General features: G+C 46.2%; 2 protein-coding genes across 3 annotated transcripts in view; one reads left to right on the top strand and one right to left on the bottom strand.

The window, feature by feature from the left end:
- Nucleotides 1-249: 249 nt before the first annotated feature.
- Nucleotides 250-23,049, bottom strand: RPP21 (ribonuclease P subunit p21). Of its 2 annotated transcripts, none has more exons than XM_075336563.1 (6): nt 22,957-23,049; nt 18,808-18,867; nt 15,211-15,311; nt 6,633-6,715; nt 5,467-5,598; nt 250-2,242 (listed from the first exon to the last, which is right to left on the bottom strand). In XM_075336563.1, exons 1-6 carry the CDS (start codon nt 23,029-23,031, stop codon nt 2,163-2,165), a joined length of 531 nt encoding a protein of 176 aa, XP_075192678.1. In that variant the 5' UTR covers nt 23,032-23,049; the 3' UTR covers nt 250-2,162. The 2 variants fall into 2 exon arrangements, with proteins under 2 accessions (XP_075192678.1, XP_075192679.1); XM_075336564.1 differs by lacking the exon at nt 22,957-23,049 and adding an exon at nt 22,788-22,946.
- Nucleotides 23,022-24,323, top strand: part of ZBTB11 (zinc finger and BTB domain containing 11) — a 109,035-nt gene continuing 107,733 nt past the window's right edge. Inside the window, exon 1 of the mRNA XM_075336562.1 lies at nt 23,022-23,444. Coding sequence (XP_075192677.1) covers nt 23,135-23,444 — 310 coding nt within the window. The 5' untranslated portion in view covers nt 23,022-23,134. The remainder of the gene's footprint in view (nt 23,445-24,323) is intronic.

Below are 24,323 nucleotides of genomic sequence, written 5' to 3'. Positions count from 1 at the left end.
TGTTAAAGTAGAGGATAACCTCTAAATGTGGAGGGTGCTGCCTTTTATTCCTATTCACTTGGGTTGTGTATTTCCAGAAAAACTTTACGTTACCAAGCTAATGTAATCTAATGTATAATGGAGATGTAGAACCAAGAAAGCAGACACCAGAATGAGTGAGTGTGAGGTCACCATATAGGCTCATCAGCTGACCTGACTACAAAAATATGATGGCATGCTATTAGGAAACATGGGAAACAGACACAAGCATTTGATAATTCAGTTGTTAAATTTATTTTGGTCATTTGTACAACTAAAATCGTACTATAAAACATTGCATTTTATAGAAGGAAAATATACAGTTGAAACCAGACGTTTACATACGCTATCTAAAGACACATCTGCATGTTTTTCTCACTATCTCACATGAAATCAGAATAAACCTTTCCTGTTTTAGGTCAATTAGGAACCAAAATTATTTATAATTTGCCAAATGCCAGAATAATGAGAGAGAAGGTTTTAGATATTTTTATTACTTTCTGCAAAGTCAGAAGTTCACATACACTAATGGTACTATGCCTTTAAACATATGGGACAGCCCATATAATGATGTCATGTCTTTGGAAGCTTCTGGTTAATTGGCAACATCTGAGTTAGAGACATCTGTGGATGTATTTTAATGCACTCCTGAAACACACTGATTCTTTGTGTAGCATCATAGGAAAGTCAAAAGAAATCAGCCAAGATCTCAGGAAGAGCATTGTGGACTTGCACAAGTCTGGTTCACTCTTGGGTGCAATTTCCAGATACCTGAAGGTGTCTTGTTCATCTGTATAAACAATTATATACAAATAAGATGGGAATGTCCAGCTATCATACTGATCTGGAAGGAGACGCGTTGTGTACCAGAGAGGAACGTGCCTTGGTCAGACATGTGCAAATCCAAGAACAATAGGAAAAGACCTTATGAAGATGCTGGAGGAAGCTGGTAAGATTGTGTCATTATCCACAGTGAAACAAGTACTGTATCAACATGTGCTGAAAGGCCACTCTGCCAGGAAGAACCAATTACTACAAAGGAAACCTAAAAAAGCCAGATTAAATGTTTGCAAATGCACACAGGAACAAACACCTTCATTTTTGGACACATGTCCTGTGGTCTGACGTAACTAAAAAAATTGAACCGTTTAGCCATAATGACCTTATTACGTTTGAAGGAAAAAACGGAGAAGTTGTGAACGCTAAGAACACAATCATGTTGTGGGCTTTTTTGCTGCAGGAGTGCCTGGTGCACTTCGCTAACTAGATGGCATCATGAGGAAAGAAGATTATGTGGCTATACTGAGGCAACATGTGAAGATATCAGCAAAAACTTAAAACTTGGGTGGGAATGGGTCTTCCAAATGGACAACGTCCTGAAGCATACTGCAAAACTGGTCACACAGTGGCTTAAGGATAACAAAGTCAATGTTTTGGAGTGGCCATCACAAAGCACTGATCTCAATCCTATTGAAAATTTATGGGCAAAGCTGAAAAGGCAGGTATGAGCAAGGCAACCTACAAACATGGCTCATTTGCACCAGTTCTGTGAGGAGGAATGGGCCCAAATTCCTACCAACTATTGTGAGAAGCTTGTGGAAGGATATCCAAAACATTTGACCCAAGTCATACAGTTTAAGGCCAATGGTATCAAATTCTAATGAAATGTATGTAAACTTTTGACTGTGTAGAAAGTGATAAAAATTCCTTAAAACATTCTCTCATTATTCTGTCATCTGGCAAATATAAATAATATAAATAATTTTGGTTCCTAACAGACCTAAAATGGGAAAGGTTTATTCTAATGCTATGCCAAATAGTGAGAAAAACATGCAGATGTGTCTATATATAGTGTATGTAAACTTCTTATTTCAACTGTTTATATTTCACAGTGATCATGCCTCCTCCATTAAGTTATTTCACTCATACCTAACAGAGAAGTGAGTTTAGCAAGTGACGGTTACAAAATGAAAGCACGTTTGTCTGGCTGTTGGAGACATCGCCGTTCATCCGTCCACTCTTTATACATGATCTCCAATGTCCAGTTTAATTTCTACAACCAAAATGGGCCCCAAACAGGAATTAAGATCGTTCAGCACAAGTGTCAGTTCACAGCCGCATTGCAAGCAGTGAGTTGTGATTTATTAGGCGGCCATCTTCTTAGTATTTTCTATTTTGGCAGAGGATCCCTTCTCTTTCGGTAAATTTTGCAGTGATCCAGGATCTAGGAAGAAAGGATGGAGAAGAAAAAAAAACCAAAAACTAATAACACAAGAAATATTTCATTTGTCTAGAAGCGCCTTCCATCTTGTACCACAGTGACATTAATCTCTTGTTTACGGTTGAATCTGCAACCTGAACTAAAAGCACCACTCCAGCATTTCTGGTTTATTTCACCACTGCAGTGGTGCTTTTAATCTATGGTCCCTACTCTTATACTTTACTCTCCTATTCACCTTTTAATCGGAATCTCTCCGGTCTCGCTGCGCCATCTTGTAACCTTATCTTCTCACTGGCCGGAAGTCAGATGGTAAGTTACAAGCGCTCAATACAAGTCTATGACAGCCAGAACAAGTCTCTCATAGATTTGTCCGGAGATGTGACCTCCGGCACTCTCTATGAAAAACACTGGAGTTGCTGGCAAGTCACAAGCTGGCTTAGGCCTCTTTCACAAGTCCGTGCAAAATACACACACACACACACACACACACACGTTTTGCATGGACTGTGGTGCAGGTGCATATGTGTGTGTTCAGAGTGTGCTGTCAGTGTGCTTCACATGTGACATCCAGAGAGCACACTGACAGCATGAACTTTTATACATACCTGTCCATGGTGCCGCTGTCTTCAGTGTTGCTGCTGCCTCTGGTCCTTGGTGCAATGAATATGCAATGAGCATAATGAGTGGGGGTCAGAAGCAAGTGACAGCAGCGGCAGAGATGGAGACAAGTATAGAAAATAATTTCTAAAGGACACTTTACACACAGAGATAAATCTGCAGCAGATCTGTGGTTGCAGTGAAATTGTGGACAATCAGTGCCAGGTTTGTGGCTGTGTACAAATGGAACAATATGTCCATGATTTCACTGCAACCACAGATCTACCAAAGATTTGTCTCTGCGTGTGACGGGGCCTTTAGACACGTGTTTTGTCTGGTACGTGTCACACAGATCACAACAGTGTGCGGTCCGTGTTACACTCGTGCTGCTGGAGGTGGGAGGGGGGTGAGGGAAGGGAAAGGAAACAAAAAAGTGTGTGTGTGTGTGTGTGTGTGTGTGTGTGTGTGTGTGTGTGTGTGTGTGTGTGTGTGTGTGTGTGTGTTTCAGTATCACGGATGTGTGTGAGTTAGGTAACAGAACATGGGTAAGTGTGGCATCTGTGTTAAAAATGGATGTCACACGCGCCTGACACACAAACATCTGAAAGGGGCCTTAAGGCCACTTTACACACAGAGATAAATCTTTGGCAGATCTGTGGTTGCAGTGAAATTGTGGACAATCAGTGCCAGGTTTGTGGCTGTGTACAAATGGAACAATATGTCCATGATTTGACTGCAGCCACAGATCTGCCACAGATTTCTCTCTGTGTTAAGTGGCCTTTAGACCGACCAGAGCAGTAATTGTAGAAGATTAAGATGGCAGCAGGCAGGAACCAGTACGTGCAAGGAATTTAGATTTTACTCATTACTTCAGGGGTGAAAAATAAATAAAATAAAAAAAAAAAAAAAACTGCCAAAGTGGTGCTTTAAAAAGGGGATATCCAATACACTCTTATTTACAATGTGTCTCAGAACTAACAAGCAGGTGATTGCTAAATATCTACCTGTTGTACCCGGCGCAGTTCTCTACAGGCACGAAGAGATCACAGACTGCTCTTATTAGCAATTTAACAGCGTCCGCTGACCTCACGATGACAAAAGGTCTCCCCCCCCCCCTCACTCAGCTCTGTTGATGGGGAGTGGCCCCTGACATCATGCTGACTGACAGCCAGCCCCTCACCGTCTAACTACAGGAAGCCGGTTGTCAATCGGCATGCCGCCAGCAGTCACACCAGGTCAACAGAACAGAAGGCTGCTCCATAGACAGAGAACAGCTGATTCACGGGCAGGAGCGGTCAATGGCCAGTGCCAGCGCTGGGTACAACAGGGTAGTGGTCTCTGTTAGCAAGTACCTATTTTTTATTTAAACTATATAGCTAAAAACTAAATCTTGGACCTCTACTTCAGAATCAAAACGTTTTTGGCCCTGACCAATACAGGTATTTTGTATAGCAAACTTGGAGTAAAACGTGGAGAATAAATAAGTGTGTGCCTGTTAATATATTTAGTGCACCTGCCAGTGTGAAACATGTCTGGGGCAAGATAACATTCTTATTGTAAATTAAGCGTGATGAATTTGTTGACACTTTTTGGCACCAATTAGAAAAGAAAAAAAAAAAAAAAAAAAAACCCCAAACCATACAAAAAACACTGCTTTTTAAAAGGGCATTCTAATGAAATATAGTGATCAACCACAAAATAGAAGTGGTCCCGCACCACCGCGTATCACTCTGCGATAACGCACGTGTGCTTGTGGAGGGCTGTAAATTACCGTGTCCTGAGTAGGGGTGCTCGTCCAAAGAAAAAGTCCAAGTACAGATGAACTGGGGAGAAGAATGAAGGACCGCACTCCGTGCACTGTGCAGGAAAACGATTTATTTAGCGGTGCAGGGTAAAAAGCCGGAGACGCACTGTGAGCTGGCTCCCAGGTAAAGGACGACGGCCGTTTCGCCTAATCAGGCTTCTACGGGTCCATTAACCATGGACCCGTGGAAGCCTGATTAGGCGAAACGGCCGTCGTCCTTTACCTGGGAGCCAGCTCACAGTGCGTCTCCGGCTTTTTGCCCTGCACCGCTAAATAAATCGTTTTCCTGCACAGTGGACGGAGTGCGGTCCTTCATTCTTCTCCTCAGTTCATAGTGATCAACCATCCACTAGACGTGAACCCCATATCTAGAGAACTCTCCATTGGGAACCATAATAAAGCAGGAGAAATGGATCGAGATATCAGAATACGCAGATTTCCTTTTTAATCAAGTACTATCCATTACACAGAAGTGGTCAGTGACAATTTCTAAAGCTATAGGCACTTGGAGATTGCTTAGAATAACCTTTATAGCAGATTCTTATAAGAAAGTCACAGAATTACTCAGGGTAAGGCTGGGGCCACACGGGGGCATTGCACCCGCAGCATGCTGCGACTGTTTTCTCGGTCCAATTAGCGAGGAGAAAATAATCACTCATGGGTGCTGGGACAGTAATATCAGTCCGAGTGGAATGCGATTTTTTTATCGCATTCCACTCGCTCAGATTTTCATGTCGTGTGGCTTAGGCCTAACAGCGCATACTTTTAGATTGAAATTCCTCCTGGCCGGTTCCCTTTGGCCTAAGGTATCTGACAATGATTGTACCTGGTTTTGGTTGGTTCTCCAGTAATGCCTCTGGCTGCTCACTCCAAAGCTTGTAATTGGGATTATTTAGGAAACGTTTACTTAGACCGCAGCTGATACATCGAATTACTGTTAGCCTCTGTCCGCCATGTTCTGCATTGAAAGGGAACGGTTTAATTTCATTTACACAATTCATATAAAAGGCATTAGAACTTTTATTTGTAGATATTCTGTAATATTAAAAGCTACTAAGGATAGAAAGTGACTCAAACCCCCTCCAAAACAAAAAAAAAAAAAACAAAAAAAAAAAAAAAAACCACACATTCCACATACCAATCTATAGTTAGTATACAGTACAATTTTCTTTTAATTTGACCTACAGGTGCATACCAATAAATTAGAATATCATCAAAAAGTGAAATTGCACAAAAAGGGAAATATTATATAGGGTCATTACACACAGAGTGATCTATTTCAAGTGTTTATTTCTGTTAATGTTGATGATTATGACTTACAGCCAATGAAAACCCAAAAGTAATCTCAGAAAATTAGAATAATTATTATTACCACAAAACACCTGCAAAGGCTTTCTAAGCATTTAAAATGGTCCCTTAGTCTGGTTCAGTAGGCTACACAATCATGGGGAAGATTGCTGATTTGACAGATGTCCAGAAGGCAGTCACTGACACACTCCACAAGAAGGGTAAGCCAAAAATTACTGAAAAACTTTTTGATCATATTCCAATTTATTGAGATGCACCTGTACATCAGAAACACTGTCACCATTGGGGCTCAATCTAAATTTCTTATAAGTACGTTTTTTGAAATGTAAGAGAAAACCCACACAAACATGGGGAGACAAACTCCTTGCAGATGTTGTCCTTGGTGGGATTTGAATCCAGGACCTCAGCGCTAACCACTGAGCCACTGTAATGCCTGACGATGACAACATCACGGAGCTGGTGGATGTTACAGACCTTGCACTTCTCCACCTTCCATTTGAGGATGCGTCACAGACGCTCAACAGGCAGCACTGAGAACAGCTGGAGGTGCAAGGTGTCAGACCATGGCAATCTATCCTAAGGATAGGTCAGCAATGTAAGGGTAGCGGCCAACATCTTTAAGGATCCGAGTCAAGAAACTAATGGGAAATAGTAAGAAAAAAAAAAACATTTAAAACAACTTACTTTTTTGTCTCACAGTACAGGTGATTCCAGAAAGTAGGAGAGAGCTGCATCTCTTGCAAATAGTTCTTTTTATCGATGGATCCCTAGAAAAACGAGAGGGATAAATGATTAGCTAGAGGTAGTGGCAATTGCCACTTACATAATCATCTACAACAAAATCCTGATGTGGGAAAAAAAGGAATTTTGTTTTACCGTAAATTCCTTTTCTTCTAGCTCCTATTGGGAGACCCAGACAATTGGGTGTATAGCTTCTGCCTCCGGAGGCCACACAAAGTATTACACTTTAAAAAGTGTAACCCCTCCCCTCTGCCTATACACCCTCCCGTGGACCACGGGCTCCTCAATTTTGGTGCAAAAGCAGGAAGGAGAAAACTTATAAATTGGTCTAGGGTAAATTCAATCCGAAGGCTGTTCGGAGAACTGAAGACCATGAACTAAAAGAACAATTCAACATCAACAACATGTGAACACAAAAGAACAACCAGCCCGAAGGGCACAGGGGCGGGTGCTGGGTCTCCCAATAGAAGCTAGAAGAAAAGGAATTTACGGTAAGTAAACAAAATTCCCTTTTTCTTTGTCGCTCCATTGGGAGACCCAGACAATTGGGACGTCCAAGAGCAGTCCCTGGGTGGGTAAAGCAATACCTCAATAAAGAGAGCCGAAAACGGCCCCCTCTTACAGGTGGGCAACCGCCGCCTGGAGGACTCTCCTACCTAGACTGGCGTCTGCCGAAGCAAAAGTATGCACTTGATAGTGCTTCGTGAAAGTGTGCAGACTAGACCACGTAGCTGCCTGACACACCTGCTCAGCCGTAGCCCGGTGCCGCAATGCCCAGGACGCACCTACGGCTCTGGTAGAATGGGCTTTCAACCCTGAAGTGAGCGGAAGCCCAGAAGTACGGTAGGCCTCGAGAATCGGTTCCTTGATCCACCGAGCCAAGGTTGACTTGGAGGCCTGAGAGCCCTTACGCTGGCCAGCGACAAGGACAAAGAGCGCGTCTGAACGGCGCAGGGGCGCCGTACGAGACACGTAGAGCCGGAGTGCTCTCACAAGATCCAAAGAGTGCAAATCCTTTTCACACTGGTGAATTGGATTAGGACAAAAGGAAGGCAAGGAGATATCCTGGATTTAGATGAAAAGAGGATACCACCTTAGGGAGAAATTCTGGGACAGGGCGCAGAACCACCTTATCCTGGTGGAAAACCAGGAAGGGAGCTTTGCATGACAGCGCTGCAAGCTCAGACACTCTCCGAAGTGATGTGACTGCCACCAGGAAGGCCACCTTCTGAGAGAGATGGGAGAGAGAGACCTCCCGCAGCGGTTCAAAGGGCGGCTTTTGAAGAGCCGTCAGGACCCTGTTAAGATCCTAAAAGGTTCCAACGGACGTTTGTAAGGTGGGACCATGTGGCAAACCCCCTGCAGGAACGTACGGACCTGCGGAAGCCTGGCTAGACGCCTTTGAAAAAACACGGAGAGCGCCGATACTTGGCCCTTGAGAGAGCCTAGGGACAAACCCTTGTCCATTCCAGATTGAAGGAATGAAAGGAAAGTGGGTAAGGCAAACGGCCATGGAGGAAGGCCGTTATCAGAGCACCAGGATAAGAAAATTTGCCAAGACCTGTAATAGATCTTGGCGGACGTTGGCTTCCTGGCTTGTCTCATGGTGGCAATAACATCCTAAGACAACCCTGAAGACGCTAGGAGCCAGGACTCAATGGCCACACAGTCAGGTTGAGGGCCCCGGAATTCAGATGGAAAAACGGACCTTGTGACAGCAGGTCTGGGCTGTCTGGAAGTGCCCACGGTTGACCCACCGTGAGATGCCACAGATCCGGATACCACGACTGCCTCGGCCAGTCTGGAGCGACGAGAATGGCGCGACGGCAGTCGGAACTGATCTTGCGAAGTACCCTGGGTAGCATCGCCAGAGGGGGAAACACATAAGGCAGTCGAAACTGCGACCAATCCTGTACTAAAGCGTCCGCTGCCAGGGCTCTGTGATCCTGAGACCGTGCCATGAAGGCCGGGATCTTGTTGTTGTGCCGTGACGCCACGAGATCGACGTCCGGCGTTCCCCAGCGGTAACAGATCTCTCGAAACACGTCTGGGTGAAGAGACCATTCCCCCGCGTCCATGCCCTGACGACTGAGAAAATCTGCTTCCCAGTTTTCTACGCCCGGGATGTGAACTGCGGAGATGGTGGAGCCTGTGACTTCCACCCATTGAAGAATCCGCCGGACTTCCTGGAAGGCTTGACGACTGCGAGTGCCGCCTTGGTGGTTGATGTAGGCGACGGCAGTGGCGTTGTCCGACTGGATTCGGATCTGCCTGCCCTCCAGCCACCGATGGAAAGCCAATAGGGCTAGATATACTGCCCTTATCTCCAGGATATTGATCTGAAGGGACGATTCTATTGGAGTCCAGGTTCCTTGAGCCCTGTGGTGGAGAAAAACCGCTCCCCAACCTGACAGACTCGCGTCCGTGGTGACCACGGCCCAGGTTGGAGGTAGGAAGGATTTTCCCCAAGACAGATGTAGGTAGGAGCCACCACTGAAGTGATGTTTTGGTTGCCAGGGAAAAAGAGAGACATTCTTGTCGAGGGAAGCCGAACTCTTGTCCCATTTGCGGAGAATGTCCCATTGGAGTGGCCGTAGATGGAATTGCGCGAACGGCACTGCTTCCATAGCTGCAACCATCTTCCCCAGGAAGTGCATGAGGCACCTTAAGGGGTGTGACTGACTCCGAAGAAGTGATTGCACCCCCGCCTGCAGAGAAAGCTGCTTGTCCCGCGGTAGCTTTACTAACGCTGGCTGGGTCTGAAACTCCATCCCGAGGTAAGTCAGTGATTGGGACGGCGTCAACTTGGATTTCGGGAAATTGATGATCCACCCGAACCGCTGGAGAGTCGCCAGAGTGACGGTAAGGCTTTGTTGACACGCCACCCGAGAAGGGGCTTTGACTAGGAGATCGTCCAAGTAGGGGATCACCGAGTGGCCCTGAGAGTGCAGGACCGCCACGACGGATGCCATGACCTTGGTGAAAACCCGTGGTGCTGTCACCAGGCCGAAGGGCAATGCGACGAACTGGAGGTGTTCGTCCCCGATGGCGAAGCGCAGGAAACGTTGATGTTCGGGTGCGATCGGCACATGGAGATAAGCATCCTTGATGTCGATCGATGCTAGGAAGTCTCCTTGTGACATCGAGGCGATGACGGAGCGGAGAGATTCCATCCGAAACCGTCTGGTTCTCACATGTCTGTTGAGCAGCTTGAGGTCCAGGACGGGACGGAATGACCAGTCCTTTTTTGGCACCACGAACAAGTTGGAGTAAAATCCGCGACCACGTTCCTGCATGGGAACGGGAATCACAACTCCTTCGCTTTTTAGAGCGTCCACTGCCTGAAGAAGTGCGTCGGCCTGTGCGGGGGGTGGGGAAGTTCTGAAGAAACAAGCCATAGGCCGAGAGCTGAACTCTATCCTGTAACCATGAGACAGAATGTCTCTCACCCATCGGTCTTGAACGTGTGGCCACCAGGCGTCTCCAAAGCGGGAGAGCCTGCCACCGACCGAGGATGTGGCTAGGTGAGGCCGAGAGTCATGAGGAGGCCGTCTTGGAGGCAGTGCCTCCTGCGGCCTTTTGGGGGCGTGACTTGGACCGCCACGCATAGGATTTCTTCCGGCCTTTCTCCGGCCGGTTGGACGAAGAGGATTGGGGCTTGGCGGAGGGACGAAAGGACCGAAACCTCGCCTGGATTTTTCTCTGCTGAGGTCTCTTAGGTTTGGACTGGGGTAAGGAGTCCTTTCCCGAGGATTCCTTAATAATCTCATCCAACCTTTCGCCAAATAAACGGTCGCAAGAAAAAGGCAAACCAGTTAAGAACCTTTTGGACGCAGAGTCTGCTTTCCATTCGCGCAGCCACATGGCCCTGTGGACTGCCACGGAGTTAGCGGATGCTACAGCCGTACGGCTAGTGGAGTCCAGGACGGCGTTCATGGCGTAGGATGAGAATGCTGATGCCTGAGAGGTTAAGGAAGAAACCTGCGGAGCAGAATTCCGCGTGACAGCATAAATCTCAGTGAGACAAGCCGAGATTGCTTGGAGGACCCAAACGGCCGCAAAGGCCGGGGCGAAAGACGCGCCCGTGGCCTCATAAATAGACTTCACCAAGAGCTCTGTCTGTCAGTGGCATCCTTCAGGGATGAGCCATCGGCAACAGACAAGACTAACCTAGCAGCCAATCTAGAGACTGGAGGATCCACCTTGGGGGAGTGTGCCCAGCCCTTAACGACTTCAGGAGGAAAAGGAGAACGCGTGTCAGTGTGCCGTTTAGCAAAGCGCTTGTCCGGGACTGCTCTGGGCTTCTGGACAGCGTCCCTGAAGTTAGAGTGATCAAAAAACGTATTGCGCGTACGTTTGGGGAATCTAAATTGGTGTTTCTCCTGCTGAGCAGCAGGCTCCTCTGCAGGAGGAGGAGGGGGTGAAAGATCCAACACCTGGTTGATGGATGAGATAAGATCATTTACCAAGGTGTCCCCCCTCAGGGACATCAAGGTTAAGGGCGAAGTCAGGGTCAGAGCCCTGAGCTCCCACGTCCGCCTCGTCTTCCTGAGAGTCCTCCAGCTGGGATCCAGAGCAGCGTGAGGAAGCTGGGGAAGAGTCCCAGCGAGACCGCTTAGCCGGCCTGGGGCTGCGATCCGGGCAGGAGTCCTCCGCCTGGGACCTAGGGGCAATCCTGGGAGCGCGCTGCGGCGCGGACTGAGAAGGACCTGGAGGAGACAAACTAACAGAGGCCGGGGCCTGTGAAGGGCCTGGCCTGGACTGCAATGCTTCCAGGAGCTTAGATGACCATTTGTCCATAGATTGTGCAATGGATTGAGACAGTGACTGGGAGAGTGTCTCAGCAAAAGAGGCCAACGACGGTGACCCTGTCACTGCAGAATGTTCAGGGGGATCTACATGGGCCGAGGGTCCCACAAGTGCCCGAGGCTACGGCTGAGCAAGCGAGGCAGGAGTCGAGCATTGCTCACAGTGAGGGTAGGTGGATCCCGCAGGCAAAATAGCCCCACAAGAGGTACAGGCCGCGAAAAAAAATCTGCGCCTTAGTAGCTTTGCTCCTTGTGGACGACATGCTGTTGTCTCTTAGGAGAGTGACCACTGAGGGTATATGGGAAAAGGGTATCAGCCTTTCCAAACAGAGATACAGATAGATATATATATATATATATATATATATATATCTAATTCCGGCACCCTAGGCGGACCAGCACCGTGACCGGTGTGGCTTACCAACCGCTAACGAGCGGTGTGTGACCTCCAGATTCCCTGTCATGGATCCCTTGGGTCTGCAGAGCTGTGTCTGAGTAGCATCCACCGGCAGAATGCTAGAAATGGCTGCCGGAGCTCTCAGGAGAGGAGTGGAGCCGAGGGCGGCGCCAACAAAGAGCGGGAATCTGGAGTCCCCAAGTGGTCAATGAGGGTGGGGGGAGACATGTAAAGATGCTCCAGCCCTCAGAGCCGACATCATGTCGGTAAACCCGCCCTTACCCCTGACAGGCAGGCCCGGGGGCGGGCTTTTCTCGATTAGGCCGCGGCGAAGCCGGGGACTAAATTTAAGGCCGTGCCCGACAAGCAGGCACGGTCGGCGCGGAAGTCCGCCGAAAAAAAAACAAGGGACGGAACTACCGCGGTTTCCGGGGAGAAGGAGCGACCTCCCTCCCTGTACAGTCCCTGCATGGGGACACAGAGTACCTCTAAGTTGCAGGGCCCGGTCCCTGGGGGTGAAGAAGCTCCGGTCCGGCAGGTTCCACCAGGGGCTGCGGATGGAGCCCGGTCCCAGCACGTGGATGACCGGTTAGGATCCCACTTCTCCCAGAGCCACATAAGGGATGGTGAAGGAGACGGCATGTGGCTTCAGCCTCCGTACCCGCAATGGGTACCTCAACCTTAACAACACCTCCGACATAGTGGGGTGAGAAGGGAACATGCCGGGGACCCCTTCGGGAATCGCTTTTCTTCCATCCGTCATAACTATGTATGAGAATGCATGAGTGGATGTGTGCCTCCTTCCACACAAAGCATAAAACTGAGGAGCCCGTGGTCCACGGGAGGGTGTATAGGCAGAGGGGAGGGGTTACACTTTTTAAAGTGTAATACTTTGTGTGGCCTCCAGAGGCAGAAGCTATACACCCAATTGTCTGGGTCTCCCAATGGAGCGACAAAGAAAACAACATAAACAGTGAATACATGAAACAGCTCATAAATGTATTCATGTATTTAAAGTGTCACTCTACTTAGCTATAGTATATGGTGCAGAATGTGCCAAAACACAATAGCAGGTATACTGGAGCCAGGGAGCCTAACAGGGCAGTCACATACAATGGGTCACTGGGCTCATTAATGGTCCAATCAGGTGCAGGGGGTAATGAGACAGTCAACCATTCAGCTGTATGTCGCTTTAAAATAAAAAAAAATTACACACACACACACACACACACAAACACTACTACTATTCTTAACAGGTGTGTGTAAGGTTAAAAGGGGTATTTCCATCTCCAAGATTTTATCCCAATATGTAGTAGGTGTAATTATATTAGCAAATACCTCCAATTAGAAATGTAGTATAGCTCTCCTGATTCACTATGTCACTTACCCCCATGTGCAGTGCATTACAGGATCTTAGGTATCCATGGTTACGACCATGAGCAGCTAACTAAGGTTCTGCAATGCCCTGCACATGAGGATAGGGACATAGTGAATCAGAAGAGCTATACTACATTTCTAAATGGAGGTACAGTGGAACCTCGGTTTACGAGTAACTTTGTGTGCAAGTATCTCACTATACAAGCAAAGCTTGCTGTAAATTTGTAACTCAGTTTACAAGCAAGCTTTGCTGTACGAGCAAAATACTCACCGCATACACTTCCGGTTCTGTACTTTCACCGCGCTCTAACCCACTCTTGCAGTCTGCACAAACACACACACATATTATGCTCACCTTACCTTCCGTTCACCAGTCTCCTGGTTCTTGTAGTCCGCAGGTACAGTATGTGTATCCGGTAACCATCGCGAGGATGGAGGAACTTCCGCTGCCAGCTGCTTCTGAAAGGCAGCTGGCAGCGACCAATCAGAGGGAAGCAGCTCATGCCTTTGACGTCAGCGCTCTAGCAGTGGAAGCTCCAGCATCGGTCATGTGAAGAGACATTGGAGCTGCAACATTCCATATGGAGGAAACCCTATCCTTGCCTAAACTGATATTACAGATGGACCAGTATAATCTAATTTTTTACTTATCTGGATTTGAAATACAGTTCCATAATGTACTGTGATGTGCAATTTGCACATTGATTATGCCACCCCACCGGATATCAGTCCGAACCTCTATTGTTACCTGAAGGGTCTCCTTTGAGTATAACGCTCTATAAGGAATCTAGAAATTGGCTTAAGAAAAGGCTCTTCAGAGAGGAGGTCTTTCCTGTGACATTTAGGGGACAGATAATTTGTAAATTGATATGAGCACTCTCTTTCTCCTCACATAACGACTGTACACTTTTTACAACCATTGTTATTGAACAACTATTGTTATTGTGACATATTACCAACACCCCTGATGAACCTCCAGTGTAGGAGGAGAAAAGCGTCAGGTGATATCAACCAGGTGTCTGTATTATACCATAATAATTCATGTCAGTATATTTGCACTAGGATTCCAGAGATATATGGTCAGGATATATACATTCTATGTGCGCTCATGTTTTGATATCCAGATTACATTATTACGATTATATTTGATGGGGAGCTCTGGAATGTACCTGGACCAAAATTTACACTATTTATTTTTCTATATAAAGATATAGTGAGTTGATTGACAGAGTGATATATCTACCTCTAATTTGGGCATATCACCTGTCTTTCTACTAAATTACCAGCTTGAGTCTTTTGCTATTTTGGTTGTATACCATTTGCTACTTTCTATATGTAGACCCTTAAGGTGTTTGTTGTTCATATGTCTACATTTTAAAAAATTTGTAGAATAAAGAGTGGTATTTTAAAAGGTGACTTTTTTTCTGTGAAAAATGTACCCTTTTTGTTGCTTTGACACATTTCTCTTCTGTGAATTTTATGTCTAGCACCAAGTGATGAATACTATCTGGACTTTTTTGTGCTGCCCTTCTGGTATAAGGAAGATGAGTCCACGATCATGAAAGTTATCAGCTGTGGCTTATGTCTATCGTTTCAACGCCCTCACTGGCTTCTTCATCAGGAAAGGCCACAATCAAAGGATTGTGGCCTCATCTTCCTTATACCAGAAGGGCAGTGCAAAAAAGGTCCAGATAATATTCAATCAATCATCTCCTTTGCCTTTGGATCTGCAGCAGCCCTACATTATGTGTGCATTACTATTCCCACCAGGTGAGCACACCTAATATTTTTGTCTATCCTCCACACCACGGGATATGACCCTATGCATCCCCCTCTTCTCCCCCCTCCGCCCAGCACATCCTCTTGATGTCTGAATACTATTTGGGTATCATAAAACCTTAAAGCGTTAGCTAATTACCAGACGGCATCAATAACTTACTGTCTCAAAACTAAGCGCTTGCCAATTGTTTTTTCTGTATGACAGTAGAATCGAGCGAGTTCCACATTCTCGGGGTTTACAGCTAGAACACAATGTGCAGCCTGGTAAAGTGAAAAAAAATTAAGAATATATTGCATGGTTACATACTACATTTAGGAAATAAAACTGCAGAAAGAAAGCTACTGATCTGTATACAGTCCGTTTTGGGGTCCTTAGGCCCAACAGGTGATGATTGTTAACAATTGCTAGGGTCCATCTTGATTGTTACATAATTTTACTTAGAGTACGGTTCCACTTGCGTATAGCTTCTGATGTGAGAGCGAATATGCTAATGTCCCTGTGCTGTGAGCGTCAGATGAGGGTCATGCAACTGGGATGCGATCTTGTGATCGGGTCACAGCTGCGGAGAAGATGGAGGGAGCACTCCCCCCCCCCCCCCCCCTCCTTCCTCCACTGGTTGTCTATGTATATGGCACCGATGTCAGAAGACATGCGAGTGAAGTGCGAGGTTTCACACACTGCCATAGACTTGTATGGGGGTGCGTGAGCCGAGACTCTTAGCATGTTGACATTCATGCAGCATGCCGCTATGGCATGAGAAATCTACCACAGATGGACACTACTCCATAGTTTTGCACTGGAGGGAGAGCAATTCGATGTTTTATCACAATGCACTCGTCCGTGCAAAACTCAAGTAGAACCGTACCCTCAAATAAAGTATGCCATGGGGAAGAAAAAAAAATGGCTATTTGAGTTACCTATATTACTTCTGTTTAACCTCTTCCCAATCGATATGTCATGCATGTTCGTTTTTCCTTCCCCTTACTACCAAGAGGGAGAAGTTCCTTACTCTTCCGTTGACGTGCCAGTAGGAGGGCTTGCTCAGCTTGCTGCCATTAGTGGCAGATGCTGGCTGTGAAATACTCCTCTATAGATTATGATACAGGCTCAGCTTCGCAGCTCACATCTTACCCAAGCACCCCACATAGGACGAACTAGTACATCCTGCGTTGAAAAGTGGCTATGGGGGTCCAATCATGTCCAGTAACACTATTTACCTGCTGATATAGGGTTAATATGCAGAGAAATAGAGAGTTAAAAATCCAGCCTCTGCGCCTTACAGGAAGCATAGCTATAAGGTGTAAATTAATTTCCACCCTCCTGTAGCTGCTCGCTTCTTGTCATTAAGGAGCATTTCCAGTCACCGCTCACTATACGAGAGCGGCTGTAATCACTCCTGGCACACGGACAGCCGGGTCTTCAGCATGGTGAGCAGAGCAGGCTGTCAGCCAATGTGTCGGGGAGTAGTCACTGGAACTGCTATTTACAACACTTATCACTGGAATAGAGAAGCTGCAGGGAGAATACAACTTATTTTCTCCCTGTAGCCCCTGCTCCTGAAGGCAAGCAGGATTTTACATTTAGTCATCTGCGGATGGCCCTATAGCTGCAGGTTATTAGTATTTGTAAACATCACAGGACCCCTTAAATGGTTCTCATCAGAAGCACACCACTTCCCTGCTTTTGGGCTTCATGATTGCAATATCCTGACTGACAGTTTGGATCAGCTGCATTACTCTTCTACAGGCCCAAACAATATATGCTCAGATGCTGCAAACTGGGGATCAGAACAGTGCAGGGAGACTTAAAGGGGTACTCCCATCTCCAGGATCCTATCCCAATATGTAGTAGGTGTAAATATATAATACTTGCTATTAGGAATGTAGTATAGTTCTCCGGATATAGCCATGTCTCTTACCTCATGTGCAGGGCAATACAGCTTAGGTATACAGCCACTCATAGTGACAGTTTGTTGCTTGTTACTGTAGATACCTAAGCTGCAATGCCCTGCACATGAGGTAAGAGACATGGCTATATCAGGAGAGCTATACTACATTTCTAATTGGAGATATTTGCTAATATTATTACGCCTACTACATATCGTGATAGGATCTTGGAGATGGTAATACCCCTGTAAGCTGGACAGATCCACCTAGCTTCTGAGGAACGCTTGCAAGCTCTGAAGGCAAAGAGCCGGTAAGAGCTGCACTCCTTACCCGGGTGACTGTCCATGGCTGACAGACAGCGGAGGTGGCCACAAACACAGGCACTGAGCAGTAAACTATAGAAGGAAAAATCCTTTCATGCTTGATAGTAGATAGGATATTTAGCACTTCCCAATTCTAAACATTTATGAACTTCAGACAACCCCTTTAAGTAGATGCAGCACAAAGCTAATCTCGAAAAACTGCTGGGAACTGGAAACCCTTCTGGTCACCCAGCAAATATAAATACAGGGTGTCATTTATGTCAGCCAGTAAGCTGCCTACTAAGATGCCACGTGTGCACTGCCTTACATAAACCAAGGGAACCTCACACTAATGGTAGACGAGCGCCCATGATGCCCGAGTCATGGAGGCGGTAACACACATTGGGAAGAAGATGTAAAATTTATTGTAAAATTTATTACTTATTTTCAATGGCTGAGTAGCTTTTAAAGGGAACCTGTCAGCAGAAATTTTCAAATAAACCTAAAAGATTCCCCTTCTGCAGCTCGTGGGCTGCATTCTGGAAAGGTTCCTGTTATTATTGTGCCCCCTTTGAGACCAAAATAAATACTTTATAAAAGTTTTTTTTAATGGTCACGGGGGCGGGCTGTCTTGAGTTCGTTATTCGCCCTCCTGCCGCTTTACGCTGTCCCCATCGCTCATTTCCATACATGAGGACGCCGCCAAGTGCTCCCAAGGTCTCGCGCATGCGCCGTGCCACTCTCACGGTACCGTGCACTGTGCACAGTGTGACCGCTGGTGACGTGATTGCGCAGGCGTGAGAATATGGGCGGCGCTGTGATTGTCATCCAAGTACCCGCCCATAATCTCGTGCCCGCGCTTTTCACTCTGCCTCCACCGCTATGTGCAAGCGCTGGCCATATGAACCCACGTCACGTCTTACCCATCTTTCCCTGGAGCAGGAAATAGATGGGAGGAGCGGAGCAGCATGACGGTGGAGGCAGAGTGAAAAGCGCAGGCACGAGATTATGGGCGGGTACTTGCTGATGACAATCACAGCGCCGCCCATAATCTCACGCCTGCGCAATCACGTCACCAGCGGTCACACTGTGCACAGTGTTCACTCCCGCGAGAGTGGCACTGAGCATGCGCGGGGACCTCTGGAGCACTGGGCGGCGTCCTCAGTTATGGAAATGAGCGATGGGGGACGGCGTAAAGCGGCAGGAGGGCGACTAACGGACGCAAGACAGCCCGCCCCCGTGTACATAAAAAAAAGATTAGCATACAAAAAGGTAAGACTTTATAAAGTATTTATTTAGGTCTCAAAGGGGGCACAATAGCAACAGGTACATTGCTAGAATGCAGCCCAGGAGCTGCAGAGGGGGATCTTTTAGGTTTATTGCGAAATTTCTGCTGACAGGTTCCCTTTCACAATAAATAAATAAAAAAAAAAAAAAAAATTACATACATACATACATAGTGTTTCTCCCCCCCCCCCCTCTCCCATTTTTCTATACATTAGTGCCCATTGATTCCCCCCTGCATTGGATCATAATTTTGTCAATATGGAAACGTGCACCATTCTCACCTGGTAAAGAAAGTTGAGCCGCTGCAGCGCTTCTTTGTCTTTAATCTGATTTGCCATTTTCTAGAACACAATAACAGACGCTGTTCATATAATCCACACATTCACCAACATACAGTGCCTTGAAAACAGATTCATACCCAGTGAAGTTTTGCATGTTAAACCCATAAAGTTAAATGTATTTTATTAAGATTTTATGTGATTAAGCAACAAAATATTTGTCAAGTATAGAGTAAATGATACATGGTTTTCTAAATATTTTAAAAAAAAATTAATTGGAAAATTGTGACATGTGTTTGTATTCAACCCCCTATAGTTGGATACCCCTACATAACATCCTGAGTGACCAATTGCCGCCAGAAGTCACCTAGTTAGTAAATAGAGTCCACTTGTGCGTAATTTATTCTCAGTATAGTCACAGCTGTTCTGTGAAGGCTTCAGGACTTTGAGACCATTAGTGACCAAGGAACACACCAGACAGGTCAGAGAGAAAGATGTGAAGAGTAACGTAGGGTTAGGTTATAAAAATATAGCCCAAGCTCTGAACATCTCACGGAGCACTGTTCAATCCATCATCCAAAAATGGAAGGAAGATAGCACAACTGCAAACCTACCCAGACCTGGCCATTCAAGCAAGGAAAGTGTTAATAAGCAGCCAATATGTGTATCAGCTCACCGTGTAGAAGCTCAATCCCGGTTTCGTCCTGGAGCACGGACAGGCACTGCCACAGCCCGATATAGCATAAAAGAAGAAAGGATGTCCAGCTCTTCAGGCAAAGAGAACCAAGGTCTTTATTTTCTCATGCAGTTTTACCAATTGGTATTTGCATATAAACCTTGTAGCGCCGTCTCTCCAGCATCATGATTAAGGGTGAGTGTTTCACCTGAAACGTGTAGTGCTGGTCATGTCATTCGTTGTATCTGCATGATGAAATAAAGACCTTGCTTTTCTTTGCCTGAAGAGCTGGACATCCTTTCTTCTTTTATGTTAATAAGCAGCCAAGAGGCCCATGGTCTCTCTGGAGGGGCAGCAGAGAGTCACTGAACATTATTAGTCATACACTCCACAAACCTGGTCTTTATAAAAGAGTAGCAAGATGAAAAACATTTTTGAAAGCAAAATGATAAGAAGTCCCGTTTGCAGTTTGGAGGGACAGAGCATGTGGAAGAAGGTGTTCTGCTCAGGTGAGACCAAAGTAGAACTTTTTGGACCAAATGTAAAATACTATATGCAGTGGAAACAAACACTGCACATCACCCAGAAAACACCACCCCCGCCATCAATAATAGTCTTGGCAGCAACATGCTGTGCGGAGGCTTTGCTTCAGAAGGAACAGGGAAGCCGGTCAGTGGTGACTGGAGTTACCCTAAATACAGGGCCATCAAGGAGGAAAGCCGGTTAGAGGCTGCAAGAGACGAGACTGGGGCGCAGGTTCACCTTCCAGCAGGACAACGACCCTAAACATCCTGCCAGAGCTACAGGATGGGCCATAAGTTTGGATACACCCTGAAAAACAAGTAAAGTTGAATTCAAAATGGCAGCTTTCCAAATGGCCACCATTGACCTGTTTTGCCCCTCCCCTGCATTTTATTAGGGTACATCCATACTTATGGCCCACCCTGTACAATAGATTGGATGGAGAATACTTTGATCTAAACCAATCTCCGAGCAACAGCTATGGTGCAAGAAACACAGGAAAATGTTCAGCCTCTAGATGTGCAAAGCAGGTAGAGACAGTCTGGAAAACTGGCAGCAGTAATAGTGCTGAAGAGTGGTCCTACAAAGCACTAATTATAACCAATATATAAAGGACTAAGCAGGCTGAATACAAATGCACACCACAATTTGCAGATTTATATTATTACAACATTTAGAATGCCATGTATTATTTTACACTCCAAACGCTTTGTACTTCGTGTTCATTCATCACAAAATCCCAATAAAATACATTTACATTTGTGGGTGTCCCATAAAAAAAAAAAAAGTGTAAATGTTCATGGGGTATGAATACTTTTTCATGGCACTATATAGGTGTCCCTACAATAAGGCTGCTTTCACACATCCGGTTTTAGCAGCGCAGCTCAATCCGGCTCTAAAACCTATGCAACGGATGCAGCGACAAAACCGCATCCTTTGCATACGTTTTTTACATGCGGCCCGTCCGGTTTTTGACGCTTGCGGCACGCTACTGAGAATGCACAGTGGCAAAAACCGCATGCGGTGGCCGGATGCGGTTTTTTGCCGCATCACGCCGCATCCGGCGTCCATAGGCATGCATTGGAAAATGCGCCGCATCGGCAAGATGCAGCACAATGCGGTTTTTTTTTTGCCGGACAAAAAAAAGTGCCAGGCAACATTTGATCCGGCTGCCGCATAGGCTAAATATGCCATATCTGGCAAAAACTGGACCGATCGAAAGGCCATGCGGCATAACCCGGCACTAATAAAAGTCTATGCAAAAAAAAAAAACGCAACCGGTGGCAAAAAAAAAAAACAAAAAAAAAAACTGTTGCGTTTTTTGTGCAAAGTGCCGGATTGTGCCGCACTGCAAAAACCGGATGTGTGAAAGCAGCGTAATAGATTGCTAGGTTAAAAGGCAACAGGCAAAACAGAAACAAAGTATCTGCAACTCTTGATGTACATTAACCCAGTAGTGACATAGTAAATGTGTGGCACTACACTTGGCCCGGGGTTCATGCCTTCACTATTATAACTGTATGGTGTGAGGTGAAACTCCTGCAATATAGTAAGAACAGGTTTCTCCCACAGCTGTCACAATTTCTGGCTACATGGTGCTCCGTTAGCTCTATAGAGTGAAGAGAAGCATAGGGATAGCCCATACTTCTGTAAGACCCCATGATCATTCATACATGGGCAGACTGCATCATTCCCATGCATCAGACACCACTACAGCCTGGACATGTACAGGAGGAGACCACACTCCATCATTCCCATGCATCAGACACTACAGCCTGGACATGTACAGGAGGAGACCACACTCCATGATTCCCATAATATAAATCACACACTACAGCCTGGACATGTACAGGAGGAGACCACACTCCATCATTCCCATATATCAGACACTACAACCCGGACATGTACAGGAGGAGACCACACTCCATCATTCCCATATATCAGACACTACAACCCGGACATGTACAGGAAGAGACCACACTCCATCATTCCCATATATCAGACACTACAACCCGGACATGTACAGGAGGAGACCACACTCCATCATTCCCATATATCAGACACTACAACCCGGACATGTACAGGAGGAGACCACACTCCATCATTCCCATATATCAGACACTACAACCCGGACATGTACAGGAGGAGACCACACTCCATCATTCCCATATATCAGACACTACAACCCGGACATGTACAGGAAGAGGTCACTAGAGCATTCCCATACATTACATAATCTCACCCTACAGTGTGGGCATGTACAGGAGGTCACGTTGCATCATTCCCATATATCTCTCACACACACACACACACACACACACACACGTCCAGGAAGAGATCACACATACTACAGCCTGGACATGTACATGAGATCACACTCCATCATACCCATACATTATATAAACACATCCTACAGTATGGGCATGTACAGGAGGTCACACTCCATCACACCCATGTATCACACACGCTACAGCCTGGACATGTGCAGGAAGAGACCACACTCCATCATACCCATGTATCACACACACACTACAGCCTGGACATGTACATGAGATCACACTCCATCATACCCATACATTATATAAACACATCCTACAGTATGGGCATGTACAGGAGGTCACACTCCATCACACCCATGTATCACACACGCTACAGCCTGGACATGTGCAGGAAGAGACCACACTCCATCATACCCATGTATCACACACACACACATGTCCAGGAAGAGATCACACACACCACTTCAGCCTACATGAAGAGGTCACACTCCATCGTTGATATGTACCTTCTCTTCCAATTCTCACTACCATCCCCACAGGCTGCTCAGTATCTTCTTCCCCCGGGCTCGAGCACACACATCCACGGCTGCTCACAGGTAGAGTACACGCCGCGCAAGCCAATAAATAGGTCTCCGGTAAAATGGCCGCAAAAAATACAGACACTTCTAGTTCTACCTCTAGAAGCATAAGCGTGCATAGCACCCAGCCCCGCCCACAGTGTGTCGTCACTTCCGGCGGTGCAGCAGCCATTTTGCCTTTCCGTGAGCAGAGCCTTCGCCAGACGTTCCGATATCTGCAGTTCCTCGTGGGGCTGTCAGTGGTAGTCGCGCACCCGGGTTCCGTCTGCAGGAGGATGTCCAGCGAGGAGAGCTACCTTGCCATCCTCCGCTACCTCACCAACGAGCGCGAGCCTTACGCCCCGGGCACTGAGGGCAATGTCAAGCGCAAGATCCGCAAGGCTGCAGCCTGCTATGTGGTGCGCTCAGGCACGCTGTACTATCAGCGCCGGCAGCGGGATAAGGAGCGCTTCACCGAGCTGGAGGTGGTGCTGCAGGAAGAGAGCAGGAAGGGGCTGATAGAGAAGGCGCACACCGGGGCGGGAGGCGAGCACCTGACCCGGCACCAGACATGGCACCTGCTGTCCCAGCGCTACTGGTGGAGAGGTGGGTGCGTCACTGCGGACGGTGCTGGACCCAATCAGGATCAAGCTTCTATGTGAATTGGGTTGCAAAATGAAAGCAGTCTACTGATTGGCTGCAGAATTACAACACTCTTTTCTTAGCCCCACATGGCAGCATCGCCCTGTGACCTGACCTCTGACCCTGTTATCTACCCTCTTATATCACGGGAGCCCGGCTGTCATTTTGGGATTTTTTTTTAAAAAAAAAGTATTAAAACTAAATCTGAGTCCTTGTTCTCCCCCCAGACGGCAGAATCTTGTGCGGGGTGGACCGTGCTGCCTGTTGTACAGATCAGGGCTGTGGAGTCGGTAAGCCAAACCTTCGACTCCGACTCCGACTCCGACTCCTCAAATTCTCTTGCACCGACTCCGACTCCGGCTCCGACTCCGACTCCGGCTCCGACTCCGACTCCGACTCCTACATATATTGCTTAGTTAGGTGAAAAATTTATTGTAGTACATGAATATGTGTATGTGAACATCAGACATTTAATAATTTTTATGATACGATAATCAAGATATTTGGATAGAACATAAAATATATTTATTGGAATACAACTTTAGAACACAAAAAACTGTAATAAATTGTAAATATGTAATACACTATGTAATATACAGTAGATTACATATATATCTTGTGTGTGTATATACACTGTGTGTATATATATATATATATATATATTACATATTTACAATTTATTAGTTTTTTGTGTTCTAAAGTTGTATTCCAATAAATATTTTATGTTCTATCCAAATATCTTGATTATTGTATCATAAAAACAATTAAATGTCTGATGTTCACATTGTACTACAATACATTTTTCACTTAAATATAAGCATTATACTAAATGTTATTATTTAG

The sequence above is a fragment of the Anomaloglossus baeobatrachus genome, chromosome 2 (assembly GCF_048569485.1).
Source record: "Anomaloglossus baeobatrachus isolate aAnoBae1 chromosome 2, aAnoBae1.hap1, whole genome shotgun sequence".
NCBI lineage: Eukaryota > Metazoa > Chordata > Amphibia > Anura > Aromobatidae > Anomaloglossus > Anomaloglossus baeobatrachus.
Note: the sequence above shows the minus strand (reverse complement) of the source record. Positions and strands in the feature narration are given on the sequence as shown.

Excerpts from the sequence above, each read along its gene's own strand:
- RPP21 (XM_075336563.1), bottom strand. The coding sequence starts at position 23,031 with ATGGCTGCTGCACCGCCGGAAGTGACGACACACTGTGGGCGGGGCTGG. Across the intron at positions 18,868-22,956 it reads GCACGCTTATGCTTCTAGAG|AAAATGGCAAATCAGATTAA; the intron begins GTAGAACTAGAA and ends ATTGTGTTCTAG. Across the intron at positions 5,599-6,632 it reads CTGTACTGTGAGACAAAAAA|AACATGGCGGACAGAGGCTA; the intron begins GTAAGTTGTTTT and ends CTTTCAATGCAG.